The 18,040-nt window shown below is 42.1% G+C and overlaps 1 protein-coding gene across 3 annotated transcripts in view; it reads right to left on the reverse strand.

Annotated features, from left to right (window-relative positions):
- The window catches only part of LOC112432436 (protein NLRC3), a 3,307,575-nt gene that overhangs the window by 3,208,365 nt on the left and 81,170 nt on the right, over positions 1–18,040 (reverse strand). Inside the window, exon 4 of one of the 3 annotated variants that reach the window (XM_076881160.1) lies at positions 8,610–9,718. The exons of the other annotated variants lie outside the window; for them this stretch is intronic. Coding sequence (XP_076737275.1) covers positions 9,556–9,718 — 163 coding nt within the window. The 3' untranslated portion in view covers positions 8,610–9,555. Of the gene's footprint in view, positions 1–8,609; positions 9,719–18,040 lie in introns of those variants that run through there. 3 annotated transcript variants of the gene reach the window in all.

The following is an 18,040-nucleotide window of genomic DNA, read 5'->3' on the forward strand; positions in this document are numbered from 1 at the left end:
TGTAGGTGTGGATGTGAGGGAGTGCTTCTCTGTCGCTCTCTGTTGGCCCTGTGATGGACTGCTCACCTGTGCAGGTGGACCACGCCTCTTGCCCTATGACAGCTAGGGCACAGGCTGCAGCCCTGTGAGCCTAAGCTGAATAAACAGTTAGCAAAAATGATCCATAGATGGCCTGAAATCCCCCAGTTAGCAGTTTGGTAGATAGCTATGACATGCTAATCCCATCCAGCAGCTGTATTCTACCTGTAAGCTGATCCCTGCTGAGCCAAAGCACTTTTTCATATACAAATTACAACCTTTAATAGAAACCTATTGGTCAGCATCTTATTAGCCTGCTGTTAGCTTCATTCCACAGAAAACTGAGAGAAACTAACAGAGTTGATAAAGAATAAAGAGAAATGTGCTGATTTAAAGCCTTTGAAGTGCTTCAGATGATCTCTGTCCACTTCTGTCCACTCATTCATTCATGTAAGCTTTCTAATGCAGCTTTGATCTTCACAGTCTGCTTGATGAAACTCATTCTAACCCTGAATGTCAGAGTGTTCCTCCTTCTCTTTCCCATCATTCATGCTGGCAGTGGAGGAGATTTGGATGTTGGACTGTGTTTTGGATGATGTGTGTATGTTTGTGTTGGACTGCTGTCTGTAAAGCAAACGCACATTTTGCTTTGGATTTCAGTGTCAGACAGACTTTAAGGTGCAATGAAGAGTTTGAGAGTTTCACAGTGAATTTTCCAGTGGAGGATTTTTCTTCTTCTTTGAAGGTTTGAAATGTGAACATTGTTCTGCTGCAGTCAATGGACTAAACCAGAGAAGAAGAAAACAGACTTTACCATGAAGATCCTCAGTGTGGATCAGTATAATATCAGCCTGATGTCTGCAGTTTAGTGTCAGCACAACTTTCACATCATATTCATCTCAGCACAACTAAAACATGCTGACTGACCTCAGAGTTTCAAGTTTACATCCTGGACTCTCCAGGAAACCACACAGATGCTTCACTCCTGGATCCTTCAGGTTGTAGTTGGAGCTCAGGTCCAGCTCTCTCAGATGGGAGGGGTTGGACTTCAGTGCTGCTGCCAGATAATCACAGCTGATCTTTGACAATTCACAGCTCATCAATCTGTATAAAGAATGAAAGATGTAAGTTTATTAGACAAAGTGCTTGAAATCATTCAGTGTTTCATCATCTGTTCAGAGCTGAAGAAGGTTCAGAATGTAGAAGTTTAGAAAATGGAAACTCCAAACAGCTGAAGCCAACAGGAAGCAGCTTCAAACAGGAAACTGTGCAGAGTTTCAGACTATATGTCCTGATGCAGCCAGTTGGATTTTGGAGATTTGAATCTCTGTTCTGTGACTAAGTCCTTGAATCATTTCTTCCAGTTGGTCCAACAAGACAGACTAAGTATTGGACATGTGTTGTGGCTCCATCAGGGGAGCTTCTAAATGTGATGTGATGGCCCCTCTGGGTCTGTCAGGTCACAGCACTGAAGAGAGCTCAAACTGGGCACACAGTTGTTCCAGTCTGGACCAAAGACTCTATACTGGGACTGAGGGACTGCTTTGACTGCACCCACTGGGACTTTTGAAAGGCTCATGTTCTCACTTAGATCATCGATTTCTACTGACATTTCTTTCTGGGAAAAATGGGGATTACTTTGCAAACAGGAAGTATTTTCCCCAATAAGCAGCCCTGGATTAGTAAATCACTCCAACATGTTCTCAGGCAGAAGAAGCTGTCTTGTTATGAGGGAGAGAAGAAAAAGATTGAGGCACAGAAACCTGTTGAAAGAGAGATAAAGCAGCTAAAATCAGGTGTAAAAGTAAAGCAGAGGATGAGCTGAATAAAGGACACTCAAGGCTGGCTTGGAAAGGAATGAAGTCCATGGTGGGGATGCAGAACAAGGAGCAAAGATGAATGTGATGCTGAATCAGCAGAAGACTTGGACTCATTTGATTCCAGCTTTGATATCATTGATTTCAATGAAGAGCTTTGTGATTGTAGCAAAGGGCTGGTAGCTCTGAGAGTCCCACTGATGAGCTGTTTGTGTGGAAATCTCTTAGTGGGACCAAAGAGAGAAAAAGCCCTGGTCCTGATGCTGTGGGAGGGAAATGATTGAAGTGTGCTGTGAGGAACTGACTGGGAGATTTTCACACATTTTCCAGTCCTCCTTGGAACAACAGGAAGTTCCCAGCATATGGAAACAAAGGTTAAGTGTCCTATGGCACTCAGTGATGATGGTGCTGTGGCCCCACCACCTCCACCTCTTTGTAAAGGAACTAACTGTAATCTGAAGCTTCAAATGGAACTAAGACTTCCTCCACTAGGTGGCAGTGTCTGATGAGAAAGTGTTAGTGGAGCTGGCCTGGAGTCAGAAACAGGAAGATGCAGGATTTGGGCTGAAATGGGCAAAAGTGGTTAGCACTAGTGCCTTAGAGCAAGAAGGTTGTAGGTTGAAGCTTGTTGGTCAGCTGGGCCTTTCTGTGGAGGTTGGATGTTCTCCCACAGTCCAATGAAATGCTGCTTAGGTTCATTGGTGCTTCTACATTGGCTGTAGGTGTGGATGTGAGGGAGTGCTTCTCTGTCGCTCTCTGTTGGCCCTGTGATGGACTGCTCACCTGTGCAGGTGGACCACGCCTCTTGCCCTATGACAGCTAGGGCACAGGCTGCAGCCCTGTGAGCCTAAGCTGAATAAACAGTTAGCAAAAATGATCCATAGATGGCCTGAAATCCCCCAGTTAGCAGTTTGGTAGATAGCTATGACATGCTAATCCCATCCAGCAGCTGTATTCTACCTGTAAGCTGATCCCTGCTGAGCCAAAGCACTTTTTCATATACAAATTACAACCTTTAATAGAAACCTATTGGTCAGCATCTTATTAGCCTGCTGTTAGCTTCATTCCACAGAAAACTGAGAGAAACTAACAGAGTTGATAAAGAATAAAGAGAAATGTGCTGATTTAAAGCCTTTGAAGTGCTTCAGATGATCTCTGTCCACTTCTGTCCACTCATTCATTCATGTAAGCTTTCTAATGCAGCTTTGATCTTCACAGTCTGCTTGATGAAACTCATTCTAACCCTGAATGTCAGAGTGTTCCTCCTTCTCTTTCCCATCATTCATGCTGGCAGTGGAGGAGATTTGGATGTTGGACTGTGTTTTGGATGATGTGTGTATGTTTGTGTTGGACTGCTGTCTGTAAAGCAAACGCACATTTTGCTTTGGATTTCAGTGTCAGACAGACTTTAAGGTGCAATGAAGAGTTTGAGAGTTTCACAGTGAATTTTCCAGTGGAGGATTTTTCTTCTTCTTTGAAGGTTTGAAATGTGAACATTGTTCTGCTGCAGTCAATGGACTAAACCAGAGAAGAAGAAAACAGACTTTACCATGAAGATCCTCAGTGTGGATCAGTATAATATCAGCCTGATGTCTGCAGTTTAGTGTCAGCACAACTTTCACATCATATTCATCTCAGCACAACTAAAACATGCTGACTGACCTCAGAGTTTCAAGTTTACATCCTGGACTCTCCAGGAAACCACACAGATGCTTCACTCCTGGATCCTGAAGGTTGTTGTTCCAGCTCAGCTCCAGCTCTCTCAGATGGGAGGGGTTGGACTTCAGTGCTGCTGCCAGATAATCACAGCTGATCTTTGACAAACCACAGCTCCACAATCTGTATAAAGAATGAAAGATGTAAGTTTATTAGACAAAGTGCTTGAAATCATTCAGTGTTTCATCATCTGTTCAGAGCTGAAGAAGGTTCACAATGTAGAAGTTTAGAAAATGGAAACTCCAAACAGCTGAAGCCAACAGGAAGCAGCTTCAAACAAACACAACAAGAGAAAAAACTCTGAATGTTTCACATTAAAGTCGTACATTTCTCATAAAAACAGGACAAAGACTTGAAAAAGTCGTGTTTTTCCTTCCAGGAACCACATGGCTTCACTTTTAAAGGTGAAGTGTGACAGAAATGGACATATTTGAAGTCCAACACCTTTTTCCAGTCACATTATTAAAGCAGACAAACTACAAGCTCATTTTCATTCCAACAAGTCATCTTCTGACCTGGACTAACAACACTGGTCTCTATGTGCAGCTGGCTGTGAGACCAGTGCTCAGGGAGCGTCTACAAAGTGCAACACTGAAAGAACATCACACACTCATTTGCTTCCAGCACTTTCACACAAACATCTACTGTCATTATTGTCACCAAACTCTGTGGATCCTTTATTGCAAATTCAAATGGGATCAAATGGTCAGACAAAAGAGGGTTATGAGGAAATATGATGAAATGTTGTGTATTAGCAGCAAGTTATTGAATCTTTTTCCTCAGAAACCAAACAAAATGATTGACAAACATGTTTTTACAAACTCAGTGTTGGACTTGGATCAGCAGGATAAGCTGATGTTTAAAGGCATTTGAGTCTCGCTGTATGAGAGTCCAGTTCTTACTCAATATTTATGGATGATGTTCTTTCAGTGTTGCACTTTGTTTGGCACAAAATGAAATTATTTGGCCTCTCAGATGCTTTTAGAGATTCCCAAATGACTGATGATGACATCTCTGGGGTCTGATTGATAGAAAAAAAATGTCTTTGAGACCTTTTGTAACTGACAAACTCTTCATCTGCTAACAACACTGAGTTGAATCTCCATGGCTGATAGTTGGAGCAGGCATCAGGAATACACATTGAAAAAACAAGAGGAGAAATCACCAGAGTCTTATAATCACATTCTGTAACTAAAGGGAGACGTTTTTCTATACAAATATAGGTTTTATGGACATTAGAAAAAAAAGAGTATTGACGTGAAGCAGGATTATGAAATCTCCATACATCAGCCAGCCCATAATGATCAAGAAAGCTCTGAATGACGCATGCTGAGTTTGGACTAAGTGTACTTTTGTGTGAACTGTGGTCCATAGCAGATAATGAGCAGTTTAGGTCTCCCTCAAAGATGATATTGTGTGATGACATATTGGGGAGCCGCGCAAAGACATTAGTGAAAAATCTGTGATCGTCCCAATTAGAGGCGTAGATATTTGCTAAGATCAAAGGAAAACCATAAACTATGTTTTCTGCACTTAAAATCCTGTAATTTTCTCATAAATCGACAGTGCGCCTTATGGATGAATTCTGGTTGTGCTTACTGACCTCGAACCGATTTTATGTGCTACACGGCGCTCAGAAACCTTTCAAAAGATGTTTTGGTACGACTTTGCTCAGCTACGAGGCCGCACCGCTTGATGGATTGTTGGAGCATTACAGCTACGAGGAGCCTCGCGGAGTGATACGTACTCTGCTTCAACGTAATATTACTGTATTGAGTGTGTATAAGGACCATAAATGGCACCTGTAAGAGACACGGTTACAAAGAGGGTTTCAAACTCCAGGCTGTCAGTCACGCAGTAGAACCTGGGAACAGAGCAGCTGCTTGTTATTATGCTCAGCGTCTGTTTACATTTTGACTGCACGATTGTGAGCTTTTTGTTATGCACAAAAACAACAGTTTTCTTTTATTTATGGAGCATTATTATTTAATAAATGCTGATCATTTATTCCTGAGTAATTGTTTCATGTACATCTACGCTGTATGTTAATAAATGTGCCTGTGTGAGATTTGGGACACAGCTTTGACTAAGAACTCTCTTTTTGTTCGAACTTTCTGGCTTCAAAAATATCGAGATATATATCGTATATCGCCATCCAGCTAAAGAATATCGAGATATGAACTTTGGGTCATATCGCCCAGTCGTAATATTGCAATAGGTTGTCCGTTAAACTCAAGCGGGGCTTGGGCCCTGGCACGGCGTAGCCACACAATCCTGGTAGTAGTGACGCTCGGCTATGACGGCGTGCGGGTTACCAGCTGGCTTTCTCAGGATAGGGCTCCTGTGTGAGCGGTCGACAATAACGTCTTTATCCATACCCAGCACTTCACGTAGTAGCACGGATACGGCCGTGGAGGAGCTCGAGTCCAGGCCCTCTGGGATCCCTATGATGTGGATGTTAGCTCTCCGCTTCCTGCCTTCATCACATTTATCCTTCAGGTCAGACAGCTCCTCCTTCATACTCTCTACTGTAGACTGCAGGGTGGTCACCTCATCGCTCCACATTGACAGCCCATCCTCAGCTTCTTTCACTCTAACCTTTACTCCATCAACTTCGCCGCACGTCGCCGCCATGCTGTTAGCGATCTCATTTCTCAGTCCTTGCACGTCAGCCCTTATATTGTCAAAATCTTCTTTCAATGCATTTCTGAGTTCTTCTTTTAACAGCGTACTAATGTCCTCTTTAATGGATTGAAGAAGCTCCAATTTTAGAGCAGTAGGATCCACATCACGCGCGTCTGTTGAGTCTGCTCTTCAGTGGCCGTAGAGCTGGACGCTGCCCTTTGGCCATCATCGATACTCTCGCCCGAGATCGCACCGGGGCTAAAATATTCACCTGCTCAGCTGTTTTTGATCAGTTTGAGCCTGTGTGGTTTGATCAGGTGGAGGAACGATGTGATGCTATAAAGACATCATCTTGTCCAAATGATGTTGTTCCAACACGTGTTTAAAAAGATTTTAAAGGTTGTTGGTTCCGACATCTTAGCGATTTTTAACAGCAGTCTTAGTTCAGGTGTTGTACAGCCTGTTTTAAACATGCTGTTGTACAGCCTGTACTAAAAACCTGATCTGGATCCTCTGTCCGCTCAAATTTCAGGCCTATTTCAAAGCTTCCCTTCCTGTCGAAGATTTTGTAAAAGATTATATTTGTTCAGCTGCAATCTGTTGTAAAGGTTTCAGTCTGGTTTTAAAGCTCTTCACAGCACTGAAACTGCACTTTGAAAAGTTCTTAATGATCTTTTATCAGCCACTGATCAGGAGACTCAGCTGTGCTTTTGGATCTGACCGCTGCCTTGACCACAGCATCTTGACCTCACCATTGGAGCATGGCGGCATCAAGGGCGCTCTATTAGACTGGTTCAGCTCTTTTATTAAATCGCATTATTACATTTGGGGCTTATATTTGACGGCAATTTGAAAAACAGCTGAGCTCAGTTGTACAGCGGTCTTTCTTCAAACTGAGGCTTTTATCTAAGGTGAGATCATTTATATCTTTTAACAACCTTGAACGGGCGATCCACGTTTTCATGACGTCCCAGCTGGATTATTGTAACTCCTTATATGTTGGAGTTAGTGGGACCTGCCTGGCAAGACTGCAGCTGGTCCAGAAAGCTGCAGCTCGTCTTCTGACACAAGCTCAAAGACATTTATCGTCCCAACAACCACATATACGCTGGTCCCTCGCTGTAACACAGTTCACCTTTGGCGGCCTCGCTGTTTCGCTGATCTTTTTTGTGCAATTTTGCATGCTTTTGTTTTTTACAGCGCATTGTGTTCTGCGTCCTGATTGGCTGTAGACCATTGTCAGCCAATCTCGTGCCGTGTCTCCTGTACAGTACAGAATGTGTTCAAATTTACAGCAGTGTGACTCTGCAGTGCTGCACTGTATGTTTGTACGTTTTGTCCCCAACAAACAACAATGATGACGAGACGTTTTGCACCTGTGGTAGCAGCCAAAGGCAGAGGAAGATGCTGACCATCATAGTTTCAACAAGGAGGCAAAAAGGTTGTAACTGTCCACAACAAGAACATCGTAAGGATGGAGTCAGCTTTGGCTTTGTGGCTCAGTGACCGCAGGAAAAAGAACATCGTGCTGGACACCAACATTATCTGCAGAAAAACTCAAAAGCTTTATGAAACTTTACCTGACAGCGAGGAGCCCAGGCCATGGACGAGTGCTCCTCACACAGAAGCTCATTTAATGCCAGCAAAGGCTGATTTGACACGTTTCAGAAACACTTTGCTTTCACTCTTTAATAATGAACTTATTTTTCTATGAAGGTTTGAACTTTGTTTAAACAAGAGAGAAAAGTGTGAAAATGTTCATGCCTGTCTGAGAAAAGTGTAGAAAGTGTGCAGTGAGGGTTTAACTGCCTTAAAACTTCTATAATACTTGTAAAACATAAAGCTGCTACTTCATTCTGAGACTTATTTTTAGAACGTAACTCGATAAACGAGCGACCGCAGTACTGTATTGTGTTTATTTTGAAAACTCTCAACAGGATCTTCAGATTTATTTTGAAAGCTTTATCTGGAAAACACAAACACATAAGCAGGAAACAAAGAGCGTGATATGAAACGATAGACGTTTTCATATGGTCATCATATATACATCGTTCTATCGAACAGCCCCAGCTCCTGCTGTCAGTCTCTGTAAATCTGCTCTGAAAACACATTTGTATTCACTGGCTTTTAATACAGCATGAGAGTTATTTGATATTTGATGTGTGATATTAATATTAGGAGTTATTTTAATAGTTATTTTGGATTCTTGTACAGCACTGTGGTCAACGCTGCTGCTGTAATTAATGTGCTATAAACACATAAACAATCTGCAGTTAAACATCCAAAACTAAAGATGTGATCGCTGCCTTTAGAAAATGTGCTGATGCACAAGATATCAGCTCCATTAAGGTGGAATGTGGCCGTGTGTTAAGATTCAATATTGAGGAAGGGTACAAGAGGTGATCGAAGAATAACCACACCGATCCGGCCGGGTGAAGTCAAACGATGATTTTAATGAATACACGCGTGGGAAGACAACTCTGTACGCAGACAGGAAGTAGTCTTCGACTTAATCAAAGCATGAACAGATATTTTATAGCATCAGGGTTTGTTTACTGACGCCCCTTCATGCGTCACCGGTACATTTTATACATAGATCAGATCAACATCATCATGACTTTTCACCCAGAAAATCATCTTCTATTTTCATGGCTAGCCCTTCCTGTCTACCTTTCAGTTCTTGTCTTGTTCCTCTTTCTTGCCGAGACAACAAGGAACGGTTCCTCTTTTACCGAGACAATTTTGCAGTTACAGCCAAACATAACTAACCTCTCCTCTAAATAAATCTAATTTAACGTATGTGTGTGTGTGTGTTGACCTCACATGCTCTTTGTGTCACCTCTTCACCTACTGTCTGTGTCTCGTCCTCAAATGCTCTTTCTCAATTCACCTGTTGCACTTCTGACCTTTTACCAGACCAGAAGCTCACTGAAACTATGTGTATGTCTTCTACTAAATAAATGTTTTAACCAAGAACCTCTACTAAAACCTTAATATAAAATGATCTGATATATAAGTGTTTTGTAAGCATGTATTGCGATTCCTTCTATGGCTCCAAGTCACTTGCACAATAGATTGTCCGAACATCACGCCGAACAAAGCTTCCGACCCCCAATTAATTGACCGAGCTCCAACTCTTTAATAAGCACAGATATGCATTGTGTATAAAATAGTCATAACTGCTTAAGGCCTTCTTAAAGCTATCTGTTACATTGTTAAAGCCTCGTCTTAGCCTGCGGCTCAAAATAACTTCCTGCTTTCACTTCTGCATACAACTTCCTGTCAGCCTGCAACTCAGTCTTTCTGAAAGAGACACTGTTTAAACCTTTGAATGCAATATCCATGCTGCAGATTATATTATTAATGCAATGACAATTATTTAACAATAGCAGTAAAATAATTTCCCTCCTCGACACTCCCTCTTTTGACCTCTGGAACACCAGAGGTCACAATACATTGTGTCCTCACGCAGACCCTTCTCTGGTGGTCTCGAACCTCGAGATCTCCAGGATCCTCGCCCCTCCTGTGGTCGCCGAGATCTTCTGCAAAGGAAACAAAACACCTTTTCTTGCATCTCCCTAACTTATCCTATCTGGGACTCTTTAATCAAAAGCCTGATCCTAATTATCTTCTTAACTTATTGACTTGTATTTATGTATACTCTTCAACGTTACTCATCCCTTTAGAACTCTTTAAGCCCTGCTTTCACGTCCAGTTGCTCGCTCTATTTTCCCTTATCTGATCATCAACATCCTGTGCACAAATTGTCGCTGCTGCAAGTTCCTCTACTCCAAAAGAAAACAACCACTTTAATCAATTAAGTTTAAGCATATAAGCAATTACTCCTGTATACATTTCATCATAGCTAAATGCTGCCTTGAAACAACTCATATGTGTTAACTTCATTTTAACCTCACATTTCCTATGTTATAACCCATTTTGGTATAGCCTTTTTATTTCATTTTGCTCCTTTAAATGTAACCATACCTTCTAATTCTAATTTATCAGACTTAACCAAAATATATGCTTTCCTTCCTCTTTGGTCCTTCTTTAAGTTCAGTTAAAAGCTAAATGAATTTAAGGCCTTTTGCCTGGAATCAATACTGTCATGTGTGTTTCTTAACTCTGTGTCTGTAAGCGTGTGCAATCCTTCATGAACTCATATTATCCTCACAGTAGATTGGCTAATCATAGCGCTAGCCAAAGGCTCGTGACCCTCCAGAGACAAATTTGAGCCACAACTCCTTTAAAAGCACAAAATGCAATATGTATAAAAATCATTTCTATTTATAAGCTCCCCCTTTATCCTAAAAATACCTCCTATGTAATATCTGTATGTGTAAACCTACATTATAACCACTTCTTCTAAAGATCAAAAATCAAAGCTGTTCTACCCCTTCAACCCTCACTAATTTTCCCTCTAAGGTTTATTCACAGCTTTGAAAAACCGGCATTGTATCTTCTAAACAGGATTCATGGTCCTGGGCCATGTTGGCCCAGCATTCTTGGTTCCTTGTATTTTCGCTCCTTATTTAGGCCAGGTTTTCTGAGGTGTCCTGTTGTGGTGTTCCCTAAGTGTTTTTTCCCTTTGTGACTCTTACCCCCTTGTGCCCCTCTGTGTATTTATGAGCTCTCGTCTCTCTTTGTGTTTATTCCATGTTTCCCCCAGCCTGTTATGTCTGTGTTCTCCCCGTGCTCTGGGTGTATTTAAGTTGTGTCTTCTGTTATGGTAGTTGCTGGTTTGTCTGTGTTGTTTCCCCTCGGTCTCCCTGCATCCTCGTTTCTGGTTTGTGTTATTAGCTTACCCAGTTTAGGTTGTTTTTTCCACCAGTGCTGTTTTGTGCCCACCGTTGTAAATAAATATTCACCTGCACCAGAGCTGCCGCCTTTTGGGTCCTTTTCTACAACTCCACACGGCTTGCCTCGCAAACCGTGACAAGTTCACTTTTAATCCTTTAACCTTAACTTAAAAATACCAGTTTCAGTTTTACCATATCCAAATGATCAAAAACCCAAAAGGTCCTAAAATGATCCTAAATTATTAAACAATTAAATTATTAAACCCTAAACCCCCCTTTATCTTGATACATTTCATGTGTCAAGATACTATACAAAACTTAAAACTGCTCAGTTTTCCCCACTCATGATCCAATCTATGTCATAAAAATAAACTTAAAACAGAACAGTTATCAGTCATGTGTTTCTACAATTAATGATAACTGAGTTACATCAAAAAATATTTCCCCTTTAGCATTTGGCATTCTCCCAACAATATACTATAATCCCATAATCTAACCCCACCTAATAAAACAAAACAGAAATTTCCTCTGGTAAAAACAAATTGTTTGTCCACATTAATTCATCCTCACTCACATACAGTCTCACATTCACTCACATGCAGTCACACCTTTATTTGCTGATAGTGGAGCTTCCCGCACGATCAGATACTCCACCCTCAGCAAAATGAGCTCAGTCATTTTTATTTTCCATAGGGAAATATTTCTTTATGCTTTTGGACTGGATTGACTCGCATAAAATCCTTTTTACAGGGACTTACGACCTTGATCAGTCCCCACAGGTAGCTCTCCTCAGCCAATTGTAATCTGGAAAGCCCCCTTATATTTGCTCCTCCCGATAATTTTCAGCGCCGTTATTCACTGTTGCAGGCCTGCTTAAAACAGAAATGAAAAATAGAGCTGATTGTTAGCTCATAAAAACAAAACAAAATCACCTGACAGGTTTTCTTTAAGTGCACTGTTACAAAATAATGGGCCCAATTTTAGACATGTCCATGTTTCCTAAAACTCCCTCTATTTAAAACAAAAACACCAACAACAACCTACCTGACAGAATCAACCCATCACCACAACAACCTTAAACACACAAATCTTGCCACCACATAATTTCACCTCCTCAATACACCAAAAGTCTCATTAAAACCACTCAATTTGCACACAAAAATCACCCCCTTATACTCTTAAATTCAGCATAAGACCCCTTACGACATCATATAATCACTAAACTATAAATTCCCTACCCCAATCTACACTTCTCGTCTCTGCTATGCTTCCTCTTCCTGAAAGTCACAGTCACACACACACTCAGGAAGTTCCTTCGTCACCACACACTCCAGCTAATTTGCATACTGAGTCCTCTCTCAAGAAGCTGTAACAACAGAAACATATGTTTAAACATTCCCAACTCATTAAATCATTTTATTTCTTCCAACAGTGATCACTAGTGTTGATCAGTCAGTACGAGAGCACTCCTAAGTCACTCTTTTTAAAACTACTTTAATCCCTTTTTTGTTTTCATAACTCCCTTTGTCATATGGCTTCTTCTATTCCTCAATTACAAACTCAAATGTATTTTATTAAACATTCACACCATTGTATCATTCATACAAAATAGCAAGCTGTTCTTCATTGCCTATGTTTGTGTTCTTAGCCAGGTTTAATCAGTGTCTATGCATTAAACTCCATGAGCTTGTCTTGTCTTTATAAGTTTAATGCATTTTCTGTTTGTGTGTGTGAATTTGCATATGATGCTTTTACAGTGTGTCAGACTCCTTCATAATTTTGCCTTTAAACAGTCAATTCTCTCCTCCCCAAATTTACTAACCCAAATTCTGATTTCCTACCTTAAATAGCAGCATTCCTTGTCCTCAGCCAGAAGGTAGGGCTCCACTTGCCACTTTCCACCTCCACCCTAGCCCAGCGGCCTTACCCGTCAGGACCCGTCTTCTTACTGAAGCCGAGAGTAATCGTGACTGTGCCTGCCTTAGGTTGTCCCAGGGTTTCGAGGTGGGATCTTACCCGTCATGGGCTATCCAGCCTTCCATACTCGCCTGATACGGGGCCCAAGTGGGCAGGGGAGGGAACACACTGGCTCTGGGAATTAAAGGAATGTAAGCTGCTCCCTTCATTGCATCTTATGTTAAACTATCTTACTTCTGACTCCTTCCTAGAATAATTTCTCATATGGCACTTTGTGTATGTGTGTTTTCTATTCATTAATGTAATTGTCAGTTATTTTCTCTCCCGGTCAGGGAACCACATTATTTTCTCTCTTCATTTTACCTTCTTTTGTTTGTTTGTGACGTTCTACTTTAGTTCTACTAAACCTTGATGTAAAAACAATACTCCCTTATTTCACGCACACACTCTGCCTTTTGCCTACGCACACACTTCTCTCTCAGACTTCCTCTGTTCACACATCACCTTATATGGGCATGCAAACTTCCTGTCACCCACACCATTTCCTGTTACACACACACCGCACGCAGCTGCTCAGAGCAGCTCAAGCTGCTTTGCTGTTTCTCCAGGCTAATCAAACTTATTTTGTATTTACAATCTACAAACCCTCTGTAATTCTACTAACTTTTGACCTAAAATGTAGCATCATTCACACAATGATTTCATAATCCTCTCACACACACCTTTTAAATAAACTAAACTCTTATAACATCACTCATGCCTCTCTCAAATTAAAAACACTTTCAAAGTTTAAAACGTCCTACTTTACATCACCCAAGAAATACCTCTCACACCTTTATTCATCATGTCAAAGCTTCTAGTCACCGCATTCACACTTAAACTGTGACTAGAGTTAAGGAATATAACTCAACACACTTTCCTAAGAGTATTTTAGACATGCTTGTCATAATCAAAAAGAGCAAGTAAAAAACAAACAAACAAAAAATTGAAACCTCCATTAATTCTCACCGCACACACAAGAAATTGAAAAAATAAAACCCACCAGCAACTAATGCTGGAGAAAAGTTACTACTGAAAGTGATGTGTTAGCCTTAAGTATATACAGTGCACTCAATATATTTATATATCTACATCCAAACTCAGTCAATTACTATACATCCACTACGGCAACTCAAAACTTTATTTATAGTCCTCTAATAAACATAAATGGCATTTGAAACACACACTCAACAATGTTTGCAGCAGTATTTGTAAAACCAACTGTGGCTTAAACAGTTCACTGCTTACTCATTTGCATTTTCACTCACACACACACCGTCTAAAAATAGCTCCAGCATTGCCTCAGACTCCTTTCACACAGAGATCTCTTATTACAAAGACGTCTTATATTTACAACTACTGTCAGATCTGTCAGCTTTAGCGCCTAACCAATTTTGACAAATTTCAGTTAGCGGTCTAACCGATAAAGTCCAACTTTTTTGTAATCAATTAACCAGTATCTGTCCAACAGTTTCTGGCCTCATCTCTAAAGTCCCTAATTCAATTTAAAAGTGTCCAACACCCAAGGTCCAACCTTTGCTGCCCAAAAAAGCGCAGATACCGTTCCAAACGGTAAGGAGACTAACTCCTAGTTATTCTGGAGTGCCCCAAGCTCCACAGTGACCAACTGACTATCCCTCTTCGAGGACAATGTCTAAGCGTCCTTGACATTGGCAAGCGTTACCTCTGAGCACTGCGCTTCCTACCAGTCCAACTGGCGTTCTTGAGTAATTTATAATACTTTGGAACAACAGTAAAACACCCAACCAAGTGTAAGACTGAAGCAGGTCCAACCTTATAACCAAAAAATAACCAGATTCCCTAACATACTAAACGGTCCAACCGCATTCAATCATTACCAGCAGTCCAACTGCTTTAAATCCTCAGTACTGTCATGACATTCTCATCAAAATCAAAACAGACATCCACCAGTAACTTCAGTGAGTAGACTTAAATTTTATCATGTCCAATTTGGCACACTTTGGAAATAATTCAACAGGTAGTGCCTTACCTTTTGGATAAGCCGGCTTATGCCCACTCACTTAGACCACTGGAATTCATGTCTGCCCGTCAGACCACCTAAGACCCCGGATTTCTCCGTCCAAACCTCCAACTCTCCCTCCTCAATAACCGGACGAAGCCCCCAAATGTTAAGATTCAATATTGAGGAAGGGTACAAGAGGTGATCGAAGAATAACCACACCGATCCAGCCGGGTGAAGTCAAACGATGATTTTAATGAATACACGCGTGGGAAGACAACTCTGTACGCAGACAGGAAGTAGTCTTCGACTTAATCAAAGCATGAACAGATATTTTATAGCATCAGGGTTTGTTTACTGACGCCCCTTCATGCGTCACCGGTACATTTTATACATAGATCAGATCAACATCATCATGACTTTTCACCCAGAAAATCATCTTCTATTTTCATGGCTAGCCCTTCCTGTCTACCTTTCAGTTCTTGTCTTGTTCCTCTTTCTTGCCGAGACAACAAGGAACGGTTCCTCTTTTACCGAGACAATTTTGCAGTTACAGCCAAACATAACTAACCTCTCCTCTAAATAAATCTAATTTAACGTATGTGTGTGTGTGTGTTGACCTCACATGCTCTTTGTGTCACCTCTTCACCTACTGTCTGTGTCTCGTCCTCAAATGCTCTTTCTCAATTCACCTGTTGCACTTCTGACCTTTTACCAGACCAGAAGCTCACTGAAACTATGTGTATGTCTTCTACTAAATAAATGTTTTAACCAAGAACCTCTACTAAAACCTTAATATAAAATGACCTGATATAAGTGTTTTGTAAGCATGTATTGCGATTCCTTCTATGGCTCCAAGTCACTTGCACAATAGATTGTCCGAACATCACGCCGAACAAAGCTTCCGACCCCCAATTAATTGACCGAGCTCCAACTCTTTAATAAGCACAGATATGCATTGTGTATAAAATAGTCATAACTGCTTAAGGCCTTCTTAAAGCTATCTGTTACATTGTTAAAGCCTCGTCTTAGCCTGCGGCTCAAAATAACTTCCTGCTTTCACTTCTGCATACAACTTCCTGTCAGCCTGCAACTCAGTCTTTCTGAAAGAGACACTGTTTAAACCTTTGAATGCAATATCCATGCTGCAGATTATATTATTAATGCAATGACAATTATTTAACAATAGCAGTAAAATAATTTCCCTCCTCGACACGTGTTAGAAACATGTTGGAAGAAGTTTGAAGCTGAAACTGTGAAGCTGAGAGTGAAAGAGCTCCAGCGTCTGTCACAGGAAACTTTCTTATTTCCACACTGATGAAAGCATCAAACTTTGATTTCCTGCTGCTTTTATTGAGTCACACTGTGAAACTGAGCCACAGCTGAACCAGCATCCCTGTACAGCAGACACTTACAGCGCTTGGCTGCTTCCATTGGACCCTCTGCACAGAGCTTCAGTTTCCTCTTCTGGTCCCAAAGTGCAGAACAACAAGGTTTCAAACAGCTTCGTTCCAGCAGCATCAGCCACAGACATGCAGAGAGAATCCTTTGGTTGTGTTGTGTGTTTGCATATCTGCTGTGTTGCTTTGTGAGGATGGATCATCTCCTGCAGCTCCAGATAAACAAGCTGCACCTGAACCTGGTAGCTTCACTTAGAAGACACTTGTGACGGGAACGTGTGAGAAGTTTTGTGCAGACAAGTTTGGATTTAGAGTGTGGGACGAGCTCTCCACAGTCTTTGTGGAGATCCACATTCTGCATACTGCCTGTGAGAAGCTGCAGACATTTGTCCTCCAAATCCACTGAGCAGCTGCTCGTGGTGGTATTAGCTTCATGTGTGCGTGTTAGCATGAAGCCTCAGTCACACTCTGCTGTGGACATGGTCATGGACAGCTGGACGCCTGATGGACGAGTCGTCCTTCCTGTTAAACTTCTTTGAGCATGAGAAGAGCATGAGAAGCTCAGTGGACACTGTTCAGGGTTTTAACTCTCGCTTTCACTTCAGCTTCACCAACAACAGCACAAGCAGAGCAGCCCACTGCCTGCATGGCTGGGACAGCGCCCCCTGGTGACTGTAAACCACTACAACATGTAGACGGCCGTCTGCAGGCTGGATGTAGCACCACCGCAGAGACGTGCTGCAGCTCTGTTTAGTTACCCAGCTGACAGCAGAGGCTGTAGTTTACTGTTACCAACATGGAAAACTGAAGCTTCACCAGCTGGAGCTACAGAGCTGGAGAACAAAGGAGACTGAGAGGCCAGAATGATGTGGGAGGAAACATCAAGAGCCTGTTTGAAAGGAGACACATGTGGATGCTGTGCCAGTCTGTGGTCTGTCAGAAGTCAGCTGAGTCACACTGCAAGAAGCTGCAGAATCTCAGAGGAGGAGATTTGGAAGTGTTTGTGGGACAAACTGGACTCAAAGAAAGAAGATGTTTGTGAAGTCTTTGGTGGAGGTGAGCAGTGTGAAGCAGAACACATGCAGATGAATCAGGAGGTCAGCATCAGTGTCTCCTTGTGGTGGACGGTAAAAGAATCAGAGCCAACGCTCCCGTCCACCCTCGGCATGAAGCAGTGCTGTTTCTGAAACAGGAGGACAAGTCCAGAGAAGACAGAGGAAGCAAAGATGAGGGTGGGACAGGACAGCAGGACTTCCTTCACACCTGCAGCTCCATCACACTGCTGTAGCTCCTCTTCATCACACATGTACCTGCAGCCTGTCTTCGAGTCCAGGAGTCACCTCCACACAGTGTAGAAGCCTCCTGTGCAGACCATGGAGTCCAGCCTCTGTCAGGGAAGTCGGCACTAAAGCCTGAAAGACTTCAATCTGTCTCTGCTCCACCCGAGAAAGACCAGCACCGTACTTGTTGTGCATTCAAGGAGGGAACATCAGCGCTGCATCGTGGGAACAACACCGCAGGAACAAAGACACAGCACGGCCGATGAAGGACGAGGACAAAGGAAAGGTGAGTGAGAAGACCCTGGTGGTGTGGACGGACCTGCAGGGGCTCCAAGACTGAGGAGCAGAGACGTCCATGTACCAGCTGAGGATGCTGCAGTGATCCAGGGAGCTGGGTCCAATCTGAGGCCGTGTGAACTACGTGGACCACAGTTTCTTCACAGACTTC

This window comes from Maylandia zebra, unplaced genomic scaffold, assembly GCF_041146795.1.
Source record: "Maylandia zebra isolate NMK-2024a unplaced genomic scaffold, Mzebra_GT3a scaffold03, whole genome shotgun sequence".
In the NCBI taxonomy this organism is placed as follows: Eukaryota; Metazoa; Chordata; class Actinopteri; order Cichliformes; family Cichlidae; genus Maylandia; species Maylandia zebra.